The sequence below is a fragment of the Saccopteryx leptura genome, chromosome 3 (assembly GCF_036850995.1).
Source record: "Saccopteryx leptura isolate mSacLep1 chromosome 3, mSacLep1_pri_phased_curated, whole genome shotgun sequence".
In the NCBI taxonomy this organism is placed as follows: Eukaryota; Metazoa; Chordata; class Mammalia; order Chiroptera; family Emballonuridae; genus Saccopteryx; species Saccopteryx leptura.
Window position 1 is genome coordinate 205,894,226 of NC_089505.1, and position 22,545 is coordinate 205,916,770.

General features: G+C 48.1%; 1 protein-coding gene across 2 annotated transcripts in view; it reads right to left on the reverse strand.

The window, feature by feature from the left end:
* Window positions 1–2,761: 2,761 nt before the first annotated feature.
* NGF (nerve growth factor) overlaps window positions 2,762–22,545 on the reverse strand; it is a 65,880-nt gene continuing 46,096 nt past the window's right edge. Inside the window, exons 2-3 of one of the 2 annotated variants that reach the window (XM_066372259.1) lie at window positions 12,000–12,122; window positions 2,762–3,555 (exon numbers count right to left, since the gene is read on the reverse strand). In XM_066372259.1, coding sequence (XP_066228356.1) covers window positions 2,818–3,543 — 726 coding nt within the window. In that variant the 5' untranslated portion in view covers window positions 3,544–3,555; window positions 12,000–12,122 and the 3' untranslated portion in view covers window positions 2,762–2,817. The remainder of the gene's footprint in view (window positions 3,556–11,999; window positions 12,123–22,545) is intronic. The other variant, XM_066372258.1, reaches the window with a different exon arrangement.

Genomic DNA, 22,545 nt, shown 5'->3' on the forward strand with positions numbered 1-22,545 from the left:
TTGGTGCTGGAGAAGGAGCTGTTGAGGGAAGGGAACCTGCTCCGCCCTCTGGGCTTTCTGTGAACCGGGCAGGAAACTCTAGCAGGCCAGTGGAGGGAGCTTTCCATGAGGTAACACTGAGCACAACACAATTGGCACTTTTGAGCCCTTTTTCTAATGTGTTTAAGTGTCTGGGGGCCTAGTGGCCCAGGCCAGCCTCTTGGGGGGAGGCAGCCCGGGTGGGTCTGGAAGCCAGAGCTCCCCGCTGTGTGTGTTGGGGGGAGCAGAGTCCAAGTTGCAGAAACCACCAGGTTCAGGGTTGTTTCTGGACCCCTTGAACTCGGTTCAGGCAAACTGATAATCCCACTCGGTATGTGAAAACACGGGCTCTCAGGCTCGGCCTAGAGCAAACACTGCCTTGGGGAGGCCGTGGTCAGTGGGGTAGGGGTCCCCTTTACCCGCTCCTCGACCTCCATCTTTCTTCAGAGTCTGTCTTCCCTCCAGGCCGGCCAGGCGAGTCTAAGACTAGGTTTGGGAGTCCTCATGTCGTGCAGGGTGGAGGGGCTCTCCAGACTCTCCACTCTGGTATGGACAAGGCCTCCTGAATGCCTCCCTCCCCAGCCCTCTCTCATCACATCCAGGGACTGCCCAGCCCTAGCAGACTGGGTCTCAGGAACTCCTTGTGAAGAGGGGCCAGGCAGGCTGAGGCCCCTGGCACTGGTGCCCAGCAAAAAATGACAGACGCAGGTCAGTGGGAGGGCTCCCTCTCTGCAGCCTTTATCTGACCAAGTATCTGAGCACAGAATGTTCTGGTTGGTGTTTCTTTAACATAAATCTTTATTTCAATTGCAGCAGTTTTGATAGGAAAAACAGGCTACATTTCATCATGCTCTCTCACCCTAATCAAATTCTTCTCATGCCAAAGCTTGCTTTGTGTCCAATTTGCCCTATTTGGATTGGGTTGGGGGTGGAGTGGACCAGTAAGACTACAGAGGAAGAAGCATTATTATTTGCTTTTTATATCAGAGGGACAGTTTGGGCCCACTCTCATAAAAACTAGGGTAGGCATTTCACCCTGGGGGTAAGGAGATGGGTAGGAAAGCAGAATTTCCATTTCACTGTGTGTGTGTGCATGTGTGTATGTGTGCGTGTGTGCGTGTGTGTGTATGATGGGGAGGTTGTGACTTCAGGGAAAATACACAACAAACAAACAAAAAGTTACAGGGAAGGTGGCAGCTTGGGGCTGGTTGGAGCCCTGCTCCAAGTTGTACCCTGGAGTCTCCATCACCTCCACCTCTCTAGGAAAAAATGCCCTTGATGTGGTCAGTGTTGGTGAGCACCTCCCACCTCCACCACCAAAGAAGACTGCCTAGGGAGGGCACTGAGTTCTTGTAGGAGGAGGGCGCTGGTAAAGGTGAGACGATGCCTTCCTCCTCTCTCTTCTCTGTTCCCTTTCTCACATCTTTTCTGTTCTCCCCTCTCCTCCTACCTGGGTCCCGTCAGGGAGCAGAAGGGCATTGTCCCCTTCAGGCCTGAGCCACCCTGACTGATCTATTTGTGTTGGTGTTCAGTCCATTAATCTTTGTTTTTCCTCCCCCCACCATCTCTCTGAGGGTTGTCCACCTTTGGTCACTTGTGGAAATCACCCAATTAGAATGAAAACATTGCCAAGTTTTTATTAGGTCCGGTCTCTGGTTCCCCAGAGTCTAGGCTGACATTGGAAGTTGCAGGATGGCCGTTAGTGGTAGCAGGAGAGCTAGAGACTTCAGTATTTCCTTGAGTAATGAAGTCTTGCCATAGGAAGCCACCTGAGAGTAAACTGGAGGACCCGCCGTTAGTACTAAGGCAATCTTCCTAGTCCACAAGGACTCTGTTTATTTGATTGATCTTTGAATGTTTGTTTCTCCTGAGAACCAAAATCTGCAATTGCATGGAAGTCCACTAGGCCCTGGTATACTGGACCTCATTGAAAGGGAGGGTGATCTTTAGCATCACCCATAATCCTCCTCAATCTGACCAGTCCAACAGGACCTAGTCTGTATCTTTTTCTTAAAAAAAATTATTGCTAGAGAGAAAGAGAAAGAGAGAGATTGATTGGTTTCTATATGTATCCTAACTAGGGACAGAACCAACAACTTTTGCATATCAGGATGACACTCTAACCAATTAAACTATCTGGCCAAGGCCATACTAAGGCAATCTTAACGTGAAATCAGATCAACCCTGACAGGTCCTCTGTGATTATTTTGTTACAACTCTGTCAGATAGTTTTTCAGCAAAAAGCAGATCCTCCCCTAGAAGCAAGCTAGCCCGCAGGTCCTTGGTGCAAGTCTCCTCCAGTCTACAAAGTGAGTGGGTCCCTCCAGCACGGAGCCTTCTGATGGGGCCCCACAGCCTTCCCAAGTTGAGCAATCAAGGCTCATGGGTCCGGGCTGGGGGGCAGGTAATCCCAGGATTGGGTAGTTTGGGATGGAATGCAGAACAGGGTTGCAATCCAGCAGACTTCCCTTCTTAATCACGCCCAGTTTAGGCTAATATCTGAAACCAGTTAGCCTTCCCTGGGGTCGCAGTGCTGGCCGGGGTGGGCTGAGGGTTAGAGGCAGGCCTCGAGGGAGACAAGGGGCTGTGTGGACAGTTCACAGATGGCCACCCTGGGGACAATGACTGGAGTGCTAGCACACAGGATGCTTCCAAAAATTTAATAAATAATGATTTTTTTAAAACTGTATAAACTATAAATTACCATGCAGTCCTTATAATTTAAAATAATTTACAGGCTGAGGTAGGGAGGGGCCCAGAGAGTGAGGCGGGGAGAGGGGAGGGTGGGGCTGTGTGAGGTCAGGCTCTCCTCCCAGTCTTCCTGCTGAGCACACACACACAGGCCGTGTCTATCCGGATAAACCGCCAGGCAGCCTGCTTGTCGTCCATCGTCAGCGCCTTGACAAAGGTGTGCGTCGTGGTGCAATATGAGTTCCAGTGCTTGGCGTCGATGCCCCGGCACCCGCTGTCGACAGGATTGGGGTCCCGGCACTTGGTCTCAAAAAAGTACTGTTTGAACACACTGTTGTTAATGTTCACCTCTCCCAACACCATCACCTCCTTGCCCTTGATGTCCGTGGCCGTGGTCTTGTCCCCCACCCACACGCTGATGCTGTCGCACACGGAGAACTCGCCCCTGTGGAAGATGGGGTGGGAGGCAGACCGCTTGCTCCTATGAGTCCTGTTGAAAGAGGAGGCACCATCGGTCTCCAAGTCCGGAGGCTGGGTGTCTGCAGTGACAAGTGGGGGCTGGGTGCTAAACAGCACGCGGGGTGAACGCAGTCGCCGCTTTTTAAAAAGTTTGGGGTCCACAGTGATGTTGCGGGTCTGCCCGGCCACCCTGGCAGCTATCGCCCGGGCTGGGGCGCTGTGGGCTCTGCGAAGGGCTGTGTCGAGGGAATGCTGGAGGTTAGTCCAGTGGGCTTGGGGGATGCCGTGCCCTGCTGGGACATTGCTCTCTGCGTGTGGTTCTGCCTGGATGCCGATCAGAAGAGCCGTGATCAGAGTGTAGAACAACATGGACATTACGCTATGCACCTGAAACGAGGCAGAAAAAAGATTATTCGTGGAGCACGCTGTTGTACAGAGGCAGGGTCTGAGTCAGCCAGAATCGGCCTCCCAGGAGGCTGACAAGGGGGTTTCACCTGGGAATCTAGGGACAAGGTGATCTCGGAATTTACCCTTCAGATTGGGACACTTCTGAGTGTGAAAGGGGGTGCTAGCAACAATGACACAGCATAAACAGGACTGGCCTAGCCAACTTGGATATATGGTTACCCTTTAAGGGACAGACACCCTGAAATTCTGCCCTGTGGCCTGGTGTGAACTTAGGAGCGTGGCTCCCAGACTTCCTGGAGTTCTCTGCTGGCCAGCTGTAGGCAGCTGGGGAGGAAGGGCTGAGCTGGCCTCCTCTTCTCAGCACTAAGTCCTGCCCAACAGCCTGACTTCCCGGAAAGAAGGCGGAAGGGTTGCCTGGAACTTGGCAGGAAGCCTCAGCACAAACACACCTCTTCGGGTCAGCAGTGCTGAGTCAGCTCTGAGATCTGTGACTCTGAACCCTTACTGTGAACCCTTCATGTTTGACTGAAACCCGTGTGGCTCTGAGACTACCCGCGCTAGCCACCCAGCCATCCCGCAGCCTTCACGCAGGACATGACACTAATAACACTTCCTCTTTGTGGGTTGTTGTGAACTCTTCAAATATGTTCACTTTTAGTTTCTCATTGGTCTGTGAGTTAGGCTAGGATTTATCCTCTTTCTTTCATACATAGGGAAAGTGACCCACAGAAAATGAACAAACAGGCTCAAAGTCACTAATAAACACTGACACAGAAATAGGGTCCAAACCTGCTCCTTTACTGAGCAAGTCCACCCTTCCATTCTTCTTTCCTCCCTCCCTCCCTTTCTCTTTTGTTCTTCAACATGTTCTTTCTTTATATTATTTGTTCTTATTTGAGTATGGACTAAAGGACATAATCTGTCCTTAAGAGGCAGTGCAGGCCCCTTCTGAGCATATGCCAGACAGGCTCTGGGCTGCATATGGCAGCCCACCAGGGACTACCCCCTCAACACACACACACCCAGGTCAAGTGACTGTGGCACTACCCCTGTGTTTGAGCTGACTTATGGTGAACTCCTGTTCATGCCCATAGATTCATTTCAAATATTACATCCTCTGTGAAGCTTCCTGAAATCTTAGTAGAGTTAGAGAATCCTTTGTAGAGGGTGTTAAAACTTCTAATTCTTCCCTTTCCCCAACTCTCCTCCCCACACCCATTGGTCATTTTGCTTCCTGTCCACTTGTCCATTCTGGCACAGTTATCACCTTCATCTAAAGGCCTTATTAGATCACCCCAAACCAAAGTGATCTCTTTCCATTCTCAAAGTGTGTGTGTGTGTGTGTGTGTGTGTGTGTGCGCGCGCGCGCGCGCACTTTCCTATTAAATCAATGTAGTGAGAAGAACTCTATATTGGAGCTGGGGTTAGAAAACCTTGTTTGGATTCCCAGCTCAGCTACTTGCTAGCAAAGGGAACTCACTAACCTTTCGGAGCCTTAGTCTTCTTACTGGTAAAAGTGGGCAATAAACACCATTTCACAGGGTTGTTGGCAGAATTAAATAGGCGCTCACTAAATCTGAGTTAACTCCAAGTCAGTCTCATTTCCTGTAGTCAAAGACTTCGTCTTCTTCAGTTATATTGCTGCTTATTCACTCCTCGAGCTCACTGTCTTGTCATGGCACCTGGTTTTACCTCTTTCACGCTTAGTTCCAAGGGTAAGGACTTGATCCTATCTCCCTATTGGCTGTGCCTGGAGGGCAGAGCTGTGTCACAGCAACTGGTCACTCCATCCCTGGGTGTGCACCTGCCTTGCCTTCCGTGCATAACCCTGTCACCCTCCTATGGCTTCAGATAATCATTTATATGCCTGTCCCTCTGAGAGCACTTTAGAAGCTGTGCCATTTACATCTAAGCAATTCTTTGGCCATGTGCAGTGCCTGGCACATAGTAGGTCCTCAACAACTCTAAGGAGAATGAATGAGGGTGAACAGCGATGGCCAGGGAAGCTCCCCTTCTGTCTACTCTCCATCATGGTACATAGTTGTTTTATGGATTTTGTGCACATGGCCAAGTACAGCAATCCTAATGTTTTAAAGTGACGCAGTCTTCTCCTCAGTAGTGTGCTTTGCTGCAGCTAGAAATAGATAGCCCTTCAGTGGGCCACCAAGAACAAAACCTCCCCATTCTTTTTCTTTGTTACTTTGAAAATGCTTGTGCTTGCTCCATTTCTCCAGCAGGCCAAGCAGTGGGCGGGGGCACATCTGGGCTTCTGACCACCCCTGCTTCTGCTTGCCGATGGCCCTGCCAATCAGTGTCCAGCCCTAACTGTTAGAGACCTCACCATTCAGGTGAAAGAAGTCATGCCCTTTATTTTTGCTCTTTGTGTTTGTCTGCCTCTCAGTACACAATCTCTCTCATCAGGCAAATGAAGGAAGAAGAAATGAAACTGTCATCCCTTTCTGTCCAAATCAGTAACACTTCGAACCGTGATACTAAACCTTTTTCATCTCATGGCACACATAAACTAATTACTAAAATTATGCACCACACCAAAAAATATAATTTTTCCTTATCTGACAAAAAGATAAATATAATTTTGATTCATTCACATGGACAGCTATTGTTGTGTTAGCTGTTGTCATTTTTTTATTTGACAATCTAAAAGAAAATGGTCAGTTCTCCTGACTAAATGGTCAGGTATTATGGTTTAAAAATTCTTGTGGAGCCCTGGCCGGTTGGCTCAGCGGTAGAGCGTCGGCCTAGCGTGCGGAGGACCCGGGTTCGATTCCCGGCCAGGGCACACAGGAGAAGCGCCCATTTGCTTCTCCACCCCTCCGCCGCACTTTCCTCTCTGTCTCTCTCTTCCCCTCCCGCAGCCAAGGCTCCATTGGAGCAAAGATGGCCCGGGCACTGGGCATGGCTCTGTAGCCTCTGCCTCAGGCGCTAGAGTGGCTCTGGTCGCAACATGGCGACGCCCAGGATGGGCAGAGCATCGCCCCCTGGTGGGCAGAGCGTCGCCCCTGGTGGGCGTGCCGGGTGGATCCCGGTCGGGCGCATGCGGGAGTCTGTCTGACTGTCTCTCCCTGTTTCCAGCTTCAGAAAAATGAAAAAAAAAAAAAAAAAAATTCTTGTGGAACATCAGTTGAAAATCACTGACTTAGAATTTGGATAGGGAAATGAAAAAGGTGACAGAAATGTAGGGTTTTGATGGTAAGAAGGGCCATATTGCTCCACTTACAGTTTCCCAGGGTTCTCCTGTCACTCCTCTGGTGTGCTCACCCTCTTCTAAGGGGTCAGCTGAAATTTCTGGGAAGTCAATGCCTAGACTAGGCTCTGCCTTATGAAAGCCAGTTCTGGACCTGGCTGGTGACTCAGTGGATAGAGCGTCAGCCTGTTGTGCGGATGTTTGGGCTTCAATTCCCAGTCAGGACACACATGAGAAGTGATCATTTGCTTCTCTTCCCCACCCTCTCCCCCTTCTCTCTCTCTTCCCTTCTTGTAGCCAGTGGCTTGACTGGTTTGAGTGTTGGCTCTGGGCATTGAGGATAGCTCGGTTGATTCGAGCATTGGCCCCAAATGGGGGTTACTGGCTGGATCCTGGCTGGGATGCATGTGGAAGTCTGTCTCACTATCTTCTCCCCTCCTCTCACTTGAAAAACAAAAGACAGTTCTGAACCTCCAGCTTCCTGAGGGGCAACCCGCCATGGATACTGATATATTAAAAGCAGGGCATCCAAAACAGTCCTCTTTAGGGTCATTTCCTCTTCCTGTTCTTTACTCAAAAATTGCAGCCCCATTTGGGACCCCTTGCTGATTTATGGAGCTGTCTGTCTCCTATGGACACCTCTCCTCAGCCTTTCAAACATGTGTCTCCATGTTTTCCTTTGTCTGTGGCTAGGACCACTATCCCTTCACTCACCAGATCCAGACCTTGCCTCATCCCTGGACTCTGCTCTTTTCTCTGAGCCTTCCATTCAGCCCTTTTGGTTCTGGTTCAGTAGCATCACCTGAAACTAATTTCTCACCTCTGCCCTCCTAGTTTAGGTCATGGCACAGTTTCCTAACTGATGTCCTAGACAACCGTCTCTCTTCTTCCAGTGTCTACTATCCCTAACCACCCCATAATGCAGCCCACTCAAAGGATCCAGTGGTGCACCAGTTGTCTAGCAAGCAAGGGGGACTGCTCAGCCTGACAGTCAGGCCCCAACCGCCTTCTCTCCCCTCACTTATTTTGTGTTCCAGGTACACAGAACTCCTCCTAGTAGCGCCTGCCCTGCGCTTCCCCACCCCTGGCTCTGCTCAGACTCCTTGTACCAGGCATATTCCCCGCCATGCCCCCACCCCAGGGCCTTTTCTGTTCTGCTCTTTACCTCCACTGGTTGGACTCCTTCCTGTTGTCTTTTTTTTTTTTTGTATTTTTCTGAAGCTGGAAACGGGGAGAGACAGTCAGACAGACTCCCGCATGTGCCCGACCGGGATCCACCCAGCACGCCCACCAGGGGGCAACGCTCTGCCCACCAGGGGGCCATGCTCTGCCCCTCCGGGGCGTCGCTCTGTTGCGATCAGAGCCACTCTAGCACCTGGGGCAGAGGCCAAGGAGCCATCCCCAGCGCCCGGGCCATCTTTGCTCCAATGGAGCCTTGGCTGCAGGAGGGGAAGAGAGAGACAGAGAGGAAGGAGAGGGGGAGGGGTGGAGAAGCAGATGGGCGCTTCTCCTGTGTGCCCTGGCTGGGAATCGAACCCGGGACTTCTGCACGCCAGGCCGACGCTCTACCACTGAGCCAACCGGCCAGAGCCCTGTTGTTTTTTAACACCGAACTAAAATGCCACCTGCCCGGACCAAGAATCCAACCTGGGATATTCACATGCCGGGCCAACAATTTACCACTGAGCCAACCGGCCAAGACAATATTTTCAAATCTTAGTGAAACAATCTGTCCACGATGCAAATCTCCACTGTTTCCAAAGAGACAAACCCTCTCTCTTCTCTTTTCTAAAAGCATTTCCTTCAGGCTCTCTTATTATAGTTGTGTTCTTCTCTAACCCTCCCTTCTAGAGGGAAAACTCCCAGGGGGCAGAAAAATATCCTCTTCATCTTTGTTGTGTCCAGGTGACCTGGACCCATAGGGAGCTCCACCTCTAAGAATCAGTAAGCGTGTGGACAAGTCTCCTTCCTTTTGTGCACCTTAGTTTCTTTCTCTGAGTAGTAATGTTTAAGGCAGCTTTCAACTCTGACCCTTTTTGAGTTTAAGCAATTACAGGCATATCTTGAAGATACTGTGGATTTAGCCCCAGACCACCACAACAAAGCAAATGTCACAATAAAACAAGTCACGCAAATTTTTTGGTATCCCAATGAATATAAAAGTTATGTTTACTCTATACCATAGTCCGTAAAGTGTGCCATAGCATTATGTCTAAAAACACAATGTACACATCTTAATTAAAAAATACTTCATTGCTATAAAATGCTAACCATTATCTGAGCCTTCAGCAAGTAGTAATATTTTGTTGGTGGAGGGTATTGCCTAGATTTTGATGAAAGTGCAATATCTGCAGAGTGCAATAAAGCGAAGCATCATAAAGTGAGGTGTGCCTGTATAAAGCTTTCTACTCTGCTGAGTTGCATTCACAAAGCTCTTAGTAGAATGCTACTTCTCAGCTCACTGTCAGGATACAGCATGTGCTACCTGGTGATATTTAATCACAGTGGAGATTTGCATCATGGACAGATTGTTTCATTAAGATTTGAAAATATTGCCTTGGCCGGTTGGCTCAGTGGTAAATTGTTGGCCTGGCATGTAAATATCCCAGGTTGGATTCTTGGTCTGGGCACACAGGTGAAGCGAACATCTGCTTCTCTATTACTCCCTCTTCTCTCACTCTCTTTCTCTCTTTTCCTCTCCTGCAGCAATGGCTCGATTAGTTTGAGCAAAGTTGGCCTCGTGTGCTGAGGATGGCTCTGTGGCCTCTGTTTCAGGCACTAAAAAAATGGCTCTGTTCCTGAGCAATGAAGCAACAGCCACAGATGGGCAGAGCATTGCTCCCTAGTGGGCTTGCAGGGTGGACCCCAGTTGAGGCACATGTGGGAGTCTGCCTCTGTCTCCCCTCCTCTCGCTTAAAAAAAAAAGATTTGAAAATATTGCAACTATAGCTCTTATTTGGGTTTCAGATGAAAAGGTATTCTTTTTTTAAAAAAAATATTTATTTGACTTATAATAGTGTGCCCCTATAATTTTCAATTAAAAATCTTTCTTTTAAAAATCATCAGTAGATAAAAGAAAAAACGAGTGTGTTTCCTATTCTAGTAATGTAATGCACAATGCAGTTTACAAAGAAACATTTTTCCTCGGTTGAAGTGCAACCAGGAGCAATGACAGTTCACTAGGGCTTCACCAAGCAGAGCCTTGAGAGCTAAATGATCAGCTGGAGAGAGGCAGTTAGGGGTTCACAGGAAGGAACATGTTTTGGATAACTGTGAATGTTCTGTAATTGTCCTGCTCCTCCCAGAATGGAAGATAAATGACTAAGATTGGGGGACCCTCCGGTGCCTTTTATCCAGCTTTTAACAGCTGACCAACTCTCTTGCCCTCTCCTCGGCCAGGAATACATTCTGGAGCTGGTTGCCCATCGCTCACACACTCCAATAAGAAGAGATATTTCCTACATCAGGTGAATGATCTTCACACAGGTTTTGGTCTCACCTGAATAGGTGTTAAATCTGCTGGAAAGAGCTAAGCCGCTGGCCCAAACAGGAGGGCTGATGGCACTGGGAGGCTTGGCAGCCTGCCTTTGGAGGTTGCCGAGGGGAGTAAGCTCATTCCTATACCCAGGGAGTGGTGCCAAGAGCTTAGTGATTCTCGGGGCTAGAGATTGGATCAGGGAACCAGGTCACTGAGTGTCAACAAAAGAGGAAATTCTTGTGGCTGAGAAAATCCAGCCTCCCCCTTCTCCTCCTCCATCTCCCTCGCCACATTATGACAGTGGGCCGAGGGTCAGATCTTGTTTTACACTTGGCCTCCACTGTCAATGTAAACTGGCTGCTGTCTTCAGTCGAGTCGTAGAATCAGACATGCTCTGTTGTCGGGGCCTGTGTGGAGTGTGAGAGGGACTCTGTGGCTCCCCAACTCCCCGGGGAGGTGGCCCCGAGGTTGCAGCAGAGAAGATGGACAGGATAGAGTCCAGTGCCTCTGCTAGCCCTTCCCAACAGGCAGCATGGCCGGGAGGGACATCAGAGATTCCCAAGCCCAGAGTATGGGAAACACCTGGAGAGCTTGTTAAACCACAGGTTGCTGCCCCCCACCCCCCACACCACCATCTCTGAGTCAGGGCTGGGCCCAAGAATCTGCATTTCTCATAAGCTCCCAGGTGATACTGATACTGCAAGTCTGGGAACCACACTTAGAGAACCACTAACGTAGTTCAATCGCTGAACTTCACAGAGTAGAGTGGCCTTGAGAGCCTAAGTGACCGGAATGAGGCAGCTTGTGAGTGGCGGGCTCCACATGTGGGCATTTAACATTGCTCAGCACCTCTGGGAGCCAGAGGCTTGCAGTCCCTCACATGTTGTAATTGATGGGTCCTGGATTGTGTTTACTTGGCCCCAAACATCAAAGTGAAAATTCCTTTCAACAGACTGTAAGTCTTTCCATCCTTAGGCTGCAAATCCAGATACCAGGGGACATTTGGATATTTAATTATTTTAAAATCAAATTGATCAGGTCCCTGGACCTTCTGTAAACTTGATCCAAAAGCACTTACAAAGCCCATGATGGAAATATGCAGCCAGAAAGCACTAGTAGGTGCAGGCACCTGCGGATTTATTGGTCAACGGCAGAACAGGAAATGGAAACAATCTACTGATCCTCATTCTGAGAGACACATCTTAAAATGAATGAGGTGAGATCCTATTACCATTTATCACCTACCTGTCTCATTACCATCACAACAAGCCTCTCGGAGGTAAGCCTTATTATTCCCATTTTATAGGGGAGGAAACAGACACCGCAAGAGTAACTCAACTGTGGGCACGCAGCTAGAGGAAATGGAGCTCTCCCCACACTTCATTCCATGGTCAAGGAAATGGGAGTGATCAAGGGCTTTCCACCCCACAAGGCTGCCTGCTCAGACAGACCGGGCGTTATGTGGAGGGTCTGACTGTTGCTGTCTGTCTATTCAAGGCCCTATGTTCTGTTCCTTTTGAGGTGGGAGGCTCAGATCCTAGCATGTCCCTGGAAGCGGCAGCCAGCCTGAGAGCATGAGGGACTTCCTCTCTCAGATGGGCTAAGAGAGTCACGTGTGTGGCAGCCCCGGGATTATCAGCTGGACCTGATACCCCCTCTGCAGCCTGGGGCTCACTGTCAGCTGTCCTGGCAGCTCCAGAGCCAGGAACCATGGCAAGAGGGATACCCCTGGGTGCTCACCTCAGTGTGGCCAGGACGGAAAGCTGCTTCCTTGAAAAAGCTGTTATTGGGCCCAGACGCTGAGCCAAGCTTGGGTCCAGCATGCCATCCAGCCACCTGGACTGCACGACTACGGCCAGGACTCTGTGAGACAGAAGAGCTGGCATTAGATAGGTGCTTTGCCATGTTCTCTAGCAAGCAAAGAGCTGGCCCCAGGCATGGGCCTGAGTTCCAAACTTTTACCAGCATCAGGCTCAGGTGGAGCCAGAGCTCAGCTACCCAGAGTGCCAGGGGCCTGACTATGCATGACCTATGGTAGTATCTGCCTTCTATGCTTTTGCCGACACTCCCGGCTTCTGCCTGGACATGGTCTATGGCTGATCTTACACCCAGTGGAGGTACTTCCAGTCCCACACCAGAGTCCTGCCCCTACAGACCCTCATCCAGCATCAAAATGGGTAGTATTCTGTACATTACAAACATGCAGATGTAGAAGACCCAACTCTAGATCAGTCTAAGAGAACTGATACTGAGGAAAAGTCCTGACAATTGAGAATAAATTGGTGCTTTGATGACCACTTGACGGATAACAGAGAGCTCTTACAGGATGCAGACGGGAATCTTGAGGACAATGCCAAAAGTCAATTATAGGAGTCAGAAACTTTGGAGATCATACAATGAGAAAAAAAAAATAAAACAAAACTCTACTCAGTTGTAAGTTGTAGTTTTTAGAAGCAATGGAAGGTTTCTATTTTCTCACTTGTATAAACCTCATAAATCAATAAGTGGCATTTCATTCATTTATTCAACCATATTTCCTAAGTACTTACTATATGCCAAACATTATTTTAAGTGCTGGGGACATAGAAGTGAATAAAACAATGTCTCTGCTCTGTGGAGTTTATAGTCTTGTATAAATAAGCAAGATAATCTTCAGATTCTTCATATGCCATGAAGGAAATAAGTGGGGTACAGTGAGGGGTTACTGTAGACAGGACACTCAGTGAAGGGTTCTCTGAGGAAGTGGCCTTCAAGTTGAGATCTGAAAGAGAGAAGGAATAAGGGAGAGAGCATTTCTGAAAAAAGGAATAGCAAGTGCAAAGGCCCTGAGGTAGGAACAAGTCAAAGTTGCTGAATGTATAGGGAAGAGTCATAGGAAATGAGTTAGACAGGCAGAAGGAACCAGATCTCCAAGGATATAGCTGGTAACTATGGTTTTATCCTAAGGGAAATGGAAAGGGAGTGGAAGGACTTAAACAGGAGAGTTACATGATATTTTTTTATGAATGAATAAGTGAATAAACAATTGTGTCTATTGCAGAACTTGTAGGACGGAGTAACTCCCCAAAGGAGAAAATTCTAGTATGACACTGTTACCCTTCCTGTCTATATTCCCTTTCCAACCCCAAACCTTTTTTCCCATCATGTTTTCTTTTCTAGTGTGGACCCCACCAGTTACCTTCCTTTGACCCCCTCTCATTTTGTGTTACAGAAGCAAATATCAGTGAAAGCACTGTGGCCCCAAGTCCCTCACATAGAGGAGCCAGAAGACAGGGAGGTAGAAAGGGCCCCCGGCGTGGTTCTCCTGCTGCTAGACATCATGAAATTAAGAACCAGGGTATTTCCATTTCTATTCCTTACCCATTTTGCTCAAAATATCCTTTTTGTTTCTGAAGTACCAGGAAAACCTTTTTGCTCAATTGGGGTTGAGGCCTGGAGATGAACACTTACCCAAATACTCTAGCAGTAGGTCAGATTCTGTGGCAGAGAACTTTTCCACTCTCTGTATTGGGTAAGAGGCAGGCATCATGGGTCTGGTTCCATCACTTATGGGAAAGAGAAACTGAGCTACACCACAAACTCTTCATCTCTGTGTTGGGCCAAACCTGACTAATCCCAGTCAGGAACCCAAAGTGCTTCATCCTGGTCCGGTTCACTCTCATTCTTGGGTAGGTCACTCAGTATCTTTAAGTATTTCTGAGCTTCCTCCTTCATAGCACAAAGTTCTGCCACAGCTGATAGTGAAGGTCCCCTCCAGCTCTGACCGTCTGTGACTCTATGCGCGTTAATGTTTTCCAGCCCACATCCCCACTGGGTACTTTCAAGAATGCTTTCTCTCATTCAAACACTGAAATTCATTTATTTTGTTAATTAAACACTAACCTTGCAAGCACTATACCAGCTACTGTAGGTCCTAGGGATGTGAAGAATAAGACATAACACTTAGCTTCCAAGAGCAAATAGTCTAGAGGTGAGGAAAGACAAGCACAGGGACAAGCACAGCACGATGTGATAAACATGCTGTGTATTGGACATGATATGGAAGGAGGGCTTAGGTTCATAAAACAGGGTTCTTAAGGAGGAATAGGAGTTCATCAGGGAAGAAGGGAGGAAAGCCATCACAGAGCCTCAGAGTTCAAGAACTGTCAAGAGGTCCAACATGACTCAGTCGAGGGCTTGGAGGGGGTGGTGAGAGGAGTATATGATGGGCCTTACAGCAGTAGGTGCCCATGAGCTTATAGGCTCGCTGCTGTGGCATGCCCACTGACTCTAACTTCCTCTGTGACACAAAAAGCCTCCACTTTTAATCTACTGAACACAAGGAGAATAAGAGTGACTCTCTCTAGAAATATTCTGGGAACTGCACTATAAGCCAAAATGGCCTTCAATCTAGTTGACTAGAAGAAGACAGAAGTACAATCTAAATTAAAAAATGCCTCTGCAGCCTCTAAGCAAAACTGCCTTCTCGGAGACCAGCTGTACAACAACCACAAAAAGCTCCCTGCCTCTCTGTCTACATCCTCTGGGCCAGGATCCTCTGCTAACACATCTAGATGCCTGACTGCTATATCTGAGACCCTGTCTGGCATCTCCCATGCCGTTGGCCTTCTCCTGTTCAGTGTAGGCAGAGGTGGAGAGAACAACCCACAGTCCAGAATACTGAAACACTAAGTGATTTTCACAGATATTACTGTCACTGTTTTCAGTCTCCTGTTAGTAAAGGTTGGGGCTCTAAATTGAAATCTAATTTAAATATTACCAGTTTCTAATGCAAAAATATTAGGAACAAACAACCAAGATGCATATCTATTTTTAAAGCCCTGTTTGTTCTGATGATCAGATGGCTCTCACACTGTTATGCATGCATGAAAATAAACCCTAGTTCATCTTGGGAACACGTGCTATTCCTTCCTGTGGAGCATGAAGGAATACTACTGAAGTCTGGTGTGCCTCCTGTGGACCCAGTAACCCTGTCCTGGGTCTCATGCTTTATTTAATGCAGTGATTCTCAAAGTGTGGTACATAGGAGTATGACTGAGATCTCGGAACTTGTTAGAGATACAAATTCTTGGGCTCCCCATAAACCTAGCAGTCTGTGTTCTATCCCTGCAGGTAATTCTGTTGCACACCTAAGCTTGAGAACCACTACTTGGAGGCCCCCACTCTGGCCCTCCTCCAACTGAGGGATCTAGGGTCAAGAGACAGTGCCAACCTAGAGTCAGTCTATAGCAGAGCACTGCCTGCTAGACCGTGACCTTTCACATGACAGTCAACATGATGTCTTGACCATGCTCCCAGAACCCACAACCCCAGACCCCTGGCCAACCAGCCTTGAGTCAGCCCGAGCCAGAGGTTGCTTGGCAGACCCTGGCCCCGGAGGGCAAGCCTGCTGGTTTGGCCCTCTCTGTTGCAGTCCCTTTACTTTCTTAAGGCTTCAGAGATGTTTTGGTCAATTTCAGCCAAGAAGCTTAGATTAATGGCAAATTGTTCAAAATCCAATTAACATATAGTTTAAGGTAGTTTATCAGGAGGGAAGGGCATCAGCTGAAGCTACGGCAGCCTACTAACTTCAATCAGCATCCTCCAAAGTCCTCCATACTCAAACTCCATGGAAGCGTCTACCTCCTGGGTCCCACTCTCTGCTGCCCTCCTCCACCCCCAAACCCTCCATAGCAGTGGCTCTCAACCTCGGCCACACACTGATATCACCTGGGGAGCTTTGTGAGCTCCTTACACCTACCCACTGCCAGAGATTCTCATTTAACTGGTCTGGAGAGCTACCTGGGTCTCAGTATTTTGTAAAGCTCCCAAGTGGGCCCCAAGGTAAAGCCAGGGCTGTACAGGATGAACAGGACGCTCACATTGGCCCTAATGAGCTCCTAGTTATCAAGAAATTAACATAATTCAGCAAATGTAAAGTGCGGGTGTGGTCACTACACAGCAATAAGATGTAAGAACATAGCTTGCAGACTCTCTGGGGAATACTGTTTCTGTCTCCCCTGGCCACATGCCCCCCCCCCCCCATTGTCTAGATGTAATGACTTTTGTGAATTGGAAGGTTTTCTTTTCACTCCCTGCAAATGTTCGCTGGGCTGGAGCTATAATCAGTTTATTATTAAGCCCAAGGATTATTGGCTGACATTTTTCTTTCAGCTAACTACTATCCGTAAGCCTCCTCTAGTCTCTGGGGCTCCAGGCTGGGGCTCTGGTTCTAGGGTTGGGGGTCCACAATTCTCCGGAACTCCACCCCCACCCACCCACCCCACCCCCACCACAAGAGACCCTCTGGGCAGCCTCTCGCTCCTGGGAGGGGGGCAGCCCTTTCCACGCATCTCCACCTTTCCTACCAACTCAGTGTGGTTCCTTTGGTGATGCTTAGTTATAGATTCCTCTTATTTTAGTCCAAATTTGGTTTTTCAAGATGATTGTTCCTAAGTTAAGTTATAACCCACTTTGGTTCTAGGAGTGGGGGTTGTAATGTCCGCCTACTCTGTCGCCATTTTCCCTCTCATTGGCTGACATTTTTAATACCAAAGATTTGGGATGCATGACCTGAAGTCATCTCTTGGATGACTCTTCACGTGAGCTTAGAAGCAATGGCTGGTCCCCAGAGCAGCTTACACCACATCAAAGATGTTAGAGCAGTAGTGAAGGGCAGCCTCCTTGCTCCCAGCTTCTACCTGCTAGATTTTTGTGAGTTGGGAAAACTCACTAGCAATGTTGAGCTTGAGAACACGTTGTTGAGGGCAACACAATAATTGTTGGTGCTGTTACTATGATGTTCATTACTCTAACTATTCCAGTTAATTCTCTGCTCTCTCCGTTAGTTCCTAGTCTGAGCCTAGATACACAAGGAAAAATTTTTGGAGACCTTTGCTTTATTAGTCTGTTTTCCTAATTTTTTAGACTAATCAGAAGTTTTTCTATTATGGATTATAACTGTGAGATTTGTTGAGTAGGAGCTCTCTTTCAGGGAAAAAATTCAATTTTGGCTATTTTGAGATGATTTGATGTGTTTTAACTATTTCGTGGTTTTGGCACATCCAGTTGGAAAACTGTGCGTCTGGCACCAAGGGCTCAGGAAGACATTAAGGTTTAGCAGAGCTACTATTCTTTGTCACTGGAAGTTTTAATGCTGATCATTCTAAAGGGCCTTCCCCCACATCCTGAAAAAAAAAATGGTCCTATGGCTTTCTCAGAGAGTTGAGGATAAATTACAAAACCCTTTCCAGCATCCCCCAGAGAGGCAGGCAGTTCACGGAAGAAAGCATTGTGCTTGGTTACCTTGAGCTTCAGAATCAAAGAGCATTCGCTCGGAACATGGCATTCTGGTGTGTGTGGTGGCCCACAGTCTGCATGGCATTTACCAGGCAGGACTCCTGAGCTGTGCAATGCCAGCGCCACAGCAAGGTTTCACAGTGTGGGCGATCACAATATTAATGTGCTAAGGTAAGACAACAAACACACAGCGACCCCTCCACTGTGGAGCTGAGAGCAGAGTACTTTTGCAAGACTATCCTGCTAAATACCAGTTGTGGAGCCCATCAGCTTAGGAAATTCTAGTAATATATTTCCAGCCTACATGTGAGTGTCAAAAACAATCCAGTAGTTTTTCAAACTTTTCTGCAACCCTAAGAAAACATCTTGGTTTCAACTGGCTGGTCCTTCAACCACAAGAGAAAGATCCATTTCAGCTCTGAGTCTGGCCTCTCCTTGCCTGCTATTCCCACATTTGGGGCTAAGATCAGAAAGACAGTAGGATTGGGGGAATGCAAGAGGGGACTCTCAGGTTGGCCGGAGTCTAAGTTTATTTCCAATAATACTGGCACCTATGGTGGCCTCCAGCCCACTGCAGAACTTGGGTGACCACCTGGGATGGGATATGTTCATGAATGAAAACAAAACGTTGCCAATGAATGTGAACTCAGATCCAAGCCCCTTATTCTATTTGTTTTATAGGATTAAATGTCCTCGGCTCTTCTCAAACTAACCTTTTCCTCTCAGTGTGTGGTATGTTTTCCAAGCAATAGGTCAAGTAATATTACAACATATAAATCTATAATGCAATTCAGATGTAATTGAAGAAAGTCAGACCAGCTAAAGATTCACAGCCCTGAAAAAGGCCAGGAGAAATTCTGGTGTAACAGACACACAATGTCTGAGGTTTTAAAAAAGGCAAACAGTCCATCCTTCAATTAAAGAGGATTGAGGGACAAGCTACGGGACTTAAATATAAGTGTCTCAGTCAAGTGCCACCCTTTCTTGTTCAAGTGTCCATGAGGTGAGGCCATTTCTGCTTGAGCAGCTGGATGTCAGTGTCACTGCAAAAACGGGTGTACTGCAACCAGCCTGCATCTGAGGAAACGATCACAGGCTGCCAGCACCCAACACCCGGGGGGATACCGAGTCATTTGACTCCACCCCGCTCTACAGTAACAGCTGCCATCGTGTCTCTTGCTCCCTTGTTCTTCTCTGCTGATATTTCCTGTCTTGTCTGCTGACTTCACACCCAGAAAATCTGACTCAAGGCATCAAAGAGATAACTAAGCCCAGCTGTGCCCAAGCATGCAGTGCAGGCGAATCCTGGGGAACCCGAGGCTAAGATAAGAGCTGAAAATGAAGAATTGACTCCGTGTCTCTCAGGTACTTTGTGCTGTTTCAGCGACTTTTTGTGTATGGACCTAAAACTATCCCAGTCCCCAGTGGGCTCCTGCCACACAGCAACATCCATGCCTGATGGGGAGTGCCAGAAAGCCACCAGGGTGGTTACCTGTCGCGAAGGCTGTTTGATGGATATCTTTAAGCTTCTTTTGAGGAGCTTCATCCAGTTATTTATTTTTTTATCTCAGGAGGAAAGATTGAGAGGTGAAAATCTGCTGTCCCTTCTAAAGTCACTTGAGTCTCATATAATTATATTTCAGAACATTCCCAATCTTCTAGTGCTTGTCCTTTCGGTTTTACTTGACCATGACTTGAGCAAAAGATAAACTCTGCACTGGGGGGAATTCACTCCAGAACTAACAGGAGGCCCACAGAGTGCATCTGTCTCCGGTGGGTAATTAGATATTCAAAGATGATCAACACACACACACACACAGAAAGAGAGAGAAAGAGAGAGAGAGAGAGAGAGAAACCAGCCATTTATGTAAATGTATGTTTAGATGTTCAAGATTCAGAGAAACAGAAACGAATTAACTTTAGAATCTCAGTTGTTACTTTACATAATTATATGCTAGAGCTGTAAAGAAAAGACCACTGATGACTCCGCAGTCCAGCTGTCTCCTTTGACAGATGGGGGACTGAGGCCCTGAGGCCTAGGGCTGTTTGTATCCCAGCTCTTCTAGTTTTTAGCTGGGTGACATTTAACAAGTGACTTAACCTCTCTGTGCCTCAATGTCTCTACTCAAACATTAGAATGATTATACCTTCCACACTGGATTAAACAGAATAAGCATTTAGCCCAGAGCCTGGCACCTTGTTGGTGCTACATAAAGATTAGCTATTCTTATTAATATCATTAAAGACATTCAGCTATAATCAGGCAGAGAGTTACTGGCAGGTTGGGTGCTGAACAGAAAGTGAAGTCTGTGTCCATCCCGTGTTTCCGTCTGGCTGTCTCCGGCAGAAAGAAATTCTGCTTTGTGTCCCAATCATGGTTGCAATGACTGGCCCTGCACATGCTCAGTGGTCCCATCTGAACAAGTGCAGAAGGCTCAGTCTGCAGCTGCAGGGCAATTATCTGCAATCAGTTGCCAACCAAGATGCTGAGTAAGGAACTGAAACACTTGCTTTTGAAATAATCCATTTTCTTAGCCATGTCACACTCAGAGAGAAGTTCTCTCACTCTAACTCTAGTTCAAGGAGCGCAGTGTTTCTTGGGTAATACATAAACTTTCCAGGACCCACAGAATTAACAGCATCTTGGCATAGGGTCATTGCTGCCTTCCAAGGGGAATATAACAGGAAAGTGGCCCTGGCCAGTTGGCTCAGTGGTAGAGCGTCGGCTTGGCGTGCAGAAGTCCCAGGTTCGATTCCCAGCCAGGGCACACAGGAGAAGCACCCATCTGCTTCTCCACCCCTCCCCCTCTCCTTCCTCTCTGTCTCTCTCTTCCCCTCCTGCAGCCGAGGCTCCATTGGAGCAAAGATGGCCCGGGTGCTGGGGATGGCTCCTTGGCCCCTGCCCCAGGCGCTAGAGTGGCTCTGGTCGCAACAGAGTGACGCCCCGGAGGGGCAGAACATCGCCCCCTGGTGGGCGTGCCGGGTGGATCCCGGTCGGGCGCATGCGGGAGTCTGTCTGACTGTCTCTCCCCGTTCCCAGCTTCAGAAAAATACAAAAAAAAACCCAAAAACAAACAACAACAACAAAACCAGGAAGGTGTCCTCATGGTCAAATTTATGCTCAAAGACCCTGGGATCTGGGACACATTGAGACACCTGCAGGATGGCTGACTTCTTGAAGTTTTAGGGGTTTTTCTATCCGTGGGGCTGTCCTGGATAAGGCACTTAGTGAATGTTTACTGAACAAAACTGAAAACTCTTCACACAGCTGCACAGTTGATTCAAAGGAATCCTTGTTTCCTATTAGATCAGGAAATAACGAGTGGCCCTACTTTATATTTCTGGATAATTGGCTGAGCCTCCCTGTCATGTTGGCAATGTTGCGTTTCACTGGACGAGGGTGCCCATAGGTGTGCTGACAGGTGCACTGCTGAGGAAGCCTGTTTCCTAACTCTCAGTAGACCCTTACCCCACCTTCATCCCAGCGCTGAAAAGCACACACAGGTGTTATGCCAAACCAACTCCTCCTCATTTCCAGCTTGCTTATTTTTCTTGTCTAGAATTTCTTTGGAGGAAGCTCTGCTCCAACTCAGCCGCTGGTGATGTTGTGCAATCCACTGGGATGGCAATCACCTCATTGTTTAGTTATAACCCAGGAAAAGATGAAAAAAGGCAAGAAAAAGAGCAGAGCACACACATTCAGACGAGGGCGGAGGCTGGGTGATGATAATGAAAACCATTTGTTGGCATCTCAGTCCTTCCTTTGTGAATCAGCCACCAGGCCTGGTGAGTTGCTGGCACCAGGCTATGAAGGGAGCTGCACCTCCAAGGCCTTCCAGAGACTCATCCCACCGTGTGGTCTAGAGTGTCACCCTTTGCCCCAGGGAGGAGGGGGCTTGACTGACCACTCCAGCTCCCTCCGGGCCACAGGCCACCAAGCTGTCTCCTGCTCTCATGTCTGTCTCAGCCAGGGCACCTGCCCACCCCGTGTAATCATGCATTGACCTTGGTTCTTTTCAGGCTCTGCTTATTCCAGACTGGTTCACTGTGGGCAGGGCTCCCAGCTTCCTCTGCATCCTGCCCACCTATCTGTCTCTGGGCCATGCAGCCCCAGCTTTTTTTGAACTGTTTCTTTTCTTTTTATTCCACAGACTTGGTTTCCAAATTCCTAAGATATAGATTCAAACCTCCCCCGTTTTTAGGATAAAAAACAACAATAAATAAAAATTTAAAAACAAATCAAAGAAGTTTCAACAGACAAAACCTCCTCCAAACCACAACCAGTAGAACAATGTATATTTAACTAAGGATGTCAATTTGACTTGCAATGTCCTTGAGAAAGGGTTTATCTCGGAAGGCGCATGTTGTCCTCCCAAACGCCCTGTACATTATGCTCAGTAAGTCCTTGTACCTAAGTGTTTCACCTCTCTCTGCCCACTTCTCAGTTCTATCATAGCATTTATACAAGTCAAGGCTGATTGAAATCCGTGGAGCATGGCAGCGTGATTGCCAACAAGCACCGCCCCCATCACCATGATGATGACCTCCACCCCATCGCTGCCTCCACCCCCACCCCCACCACCTCCTCCCCACCACCTTCCTACCACCACCCCGGACCACCATCAGCATCACCACTGGCACCTTTTTACCATCACCATTACCACTCACACCTTCAGTAACCTCTACCACCACCATGGCTACCACCACCAAAGGATTCAAGAACTTTCTGGAGTCAGAGAAGTCTGATCATTGTTCCCCAAGGCCTCCTCTCGGGCTGTCAATAGAATCAGCAGAGCCATCAGCAGAGCCAAGCCTGGGGGTCAATGAGTCCCTTCCAGAGGACTTAGAGAAATTGTCCCGCTTGTCAGAGGGGTGTTCCCTGGGAGTTAAAGGCCAGGCCCTCCCCGGGCCCATCTGTCACAGCAGGGGAAGGGCCTTGCAGCTAGCTATCCCTGGAGGCATGCTTTCTTCTCCGCCACTTGTTCAGACTGAGTGGCGAGCTTCATCT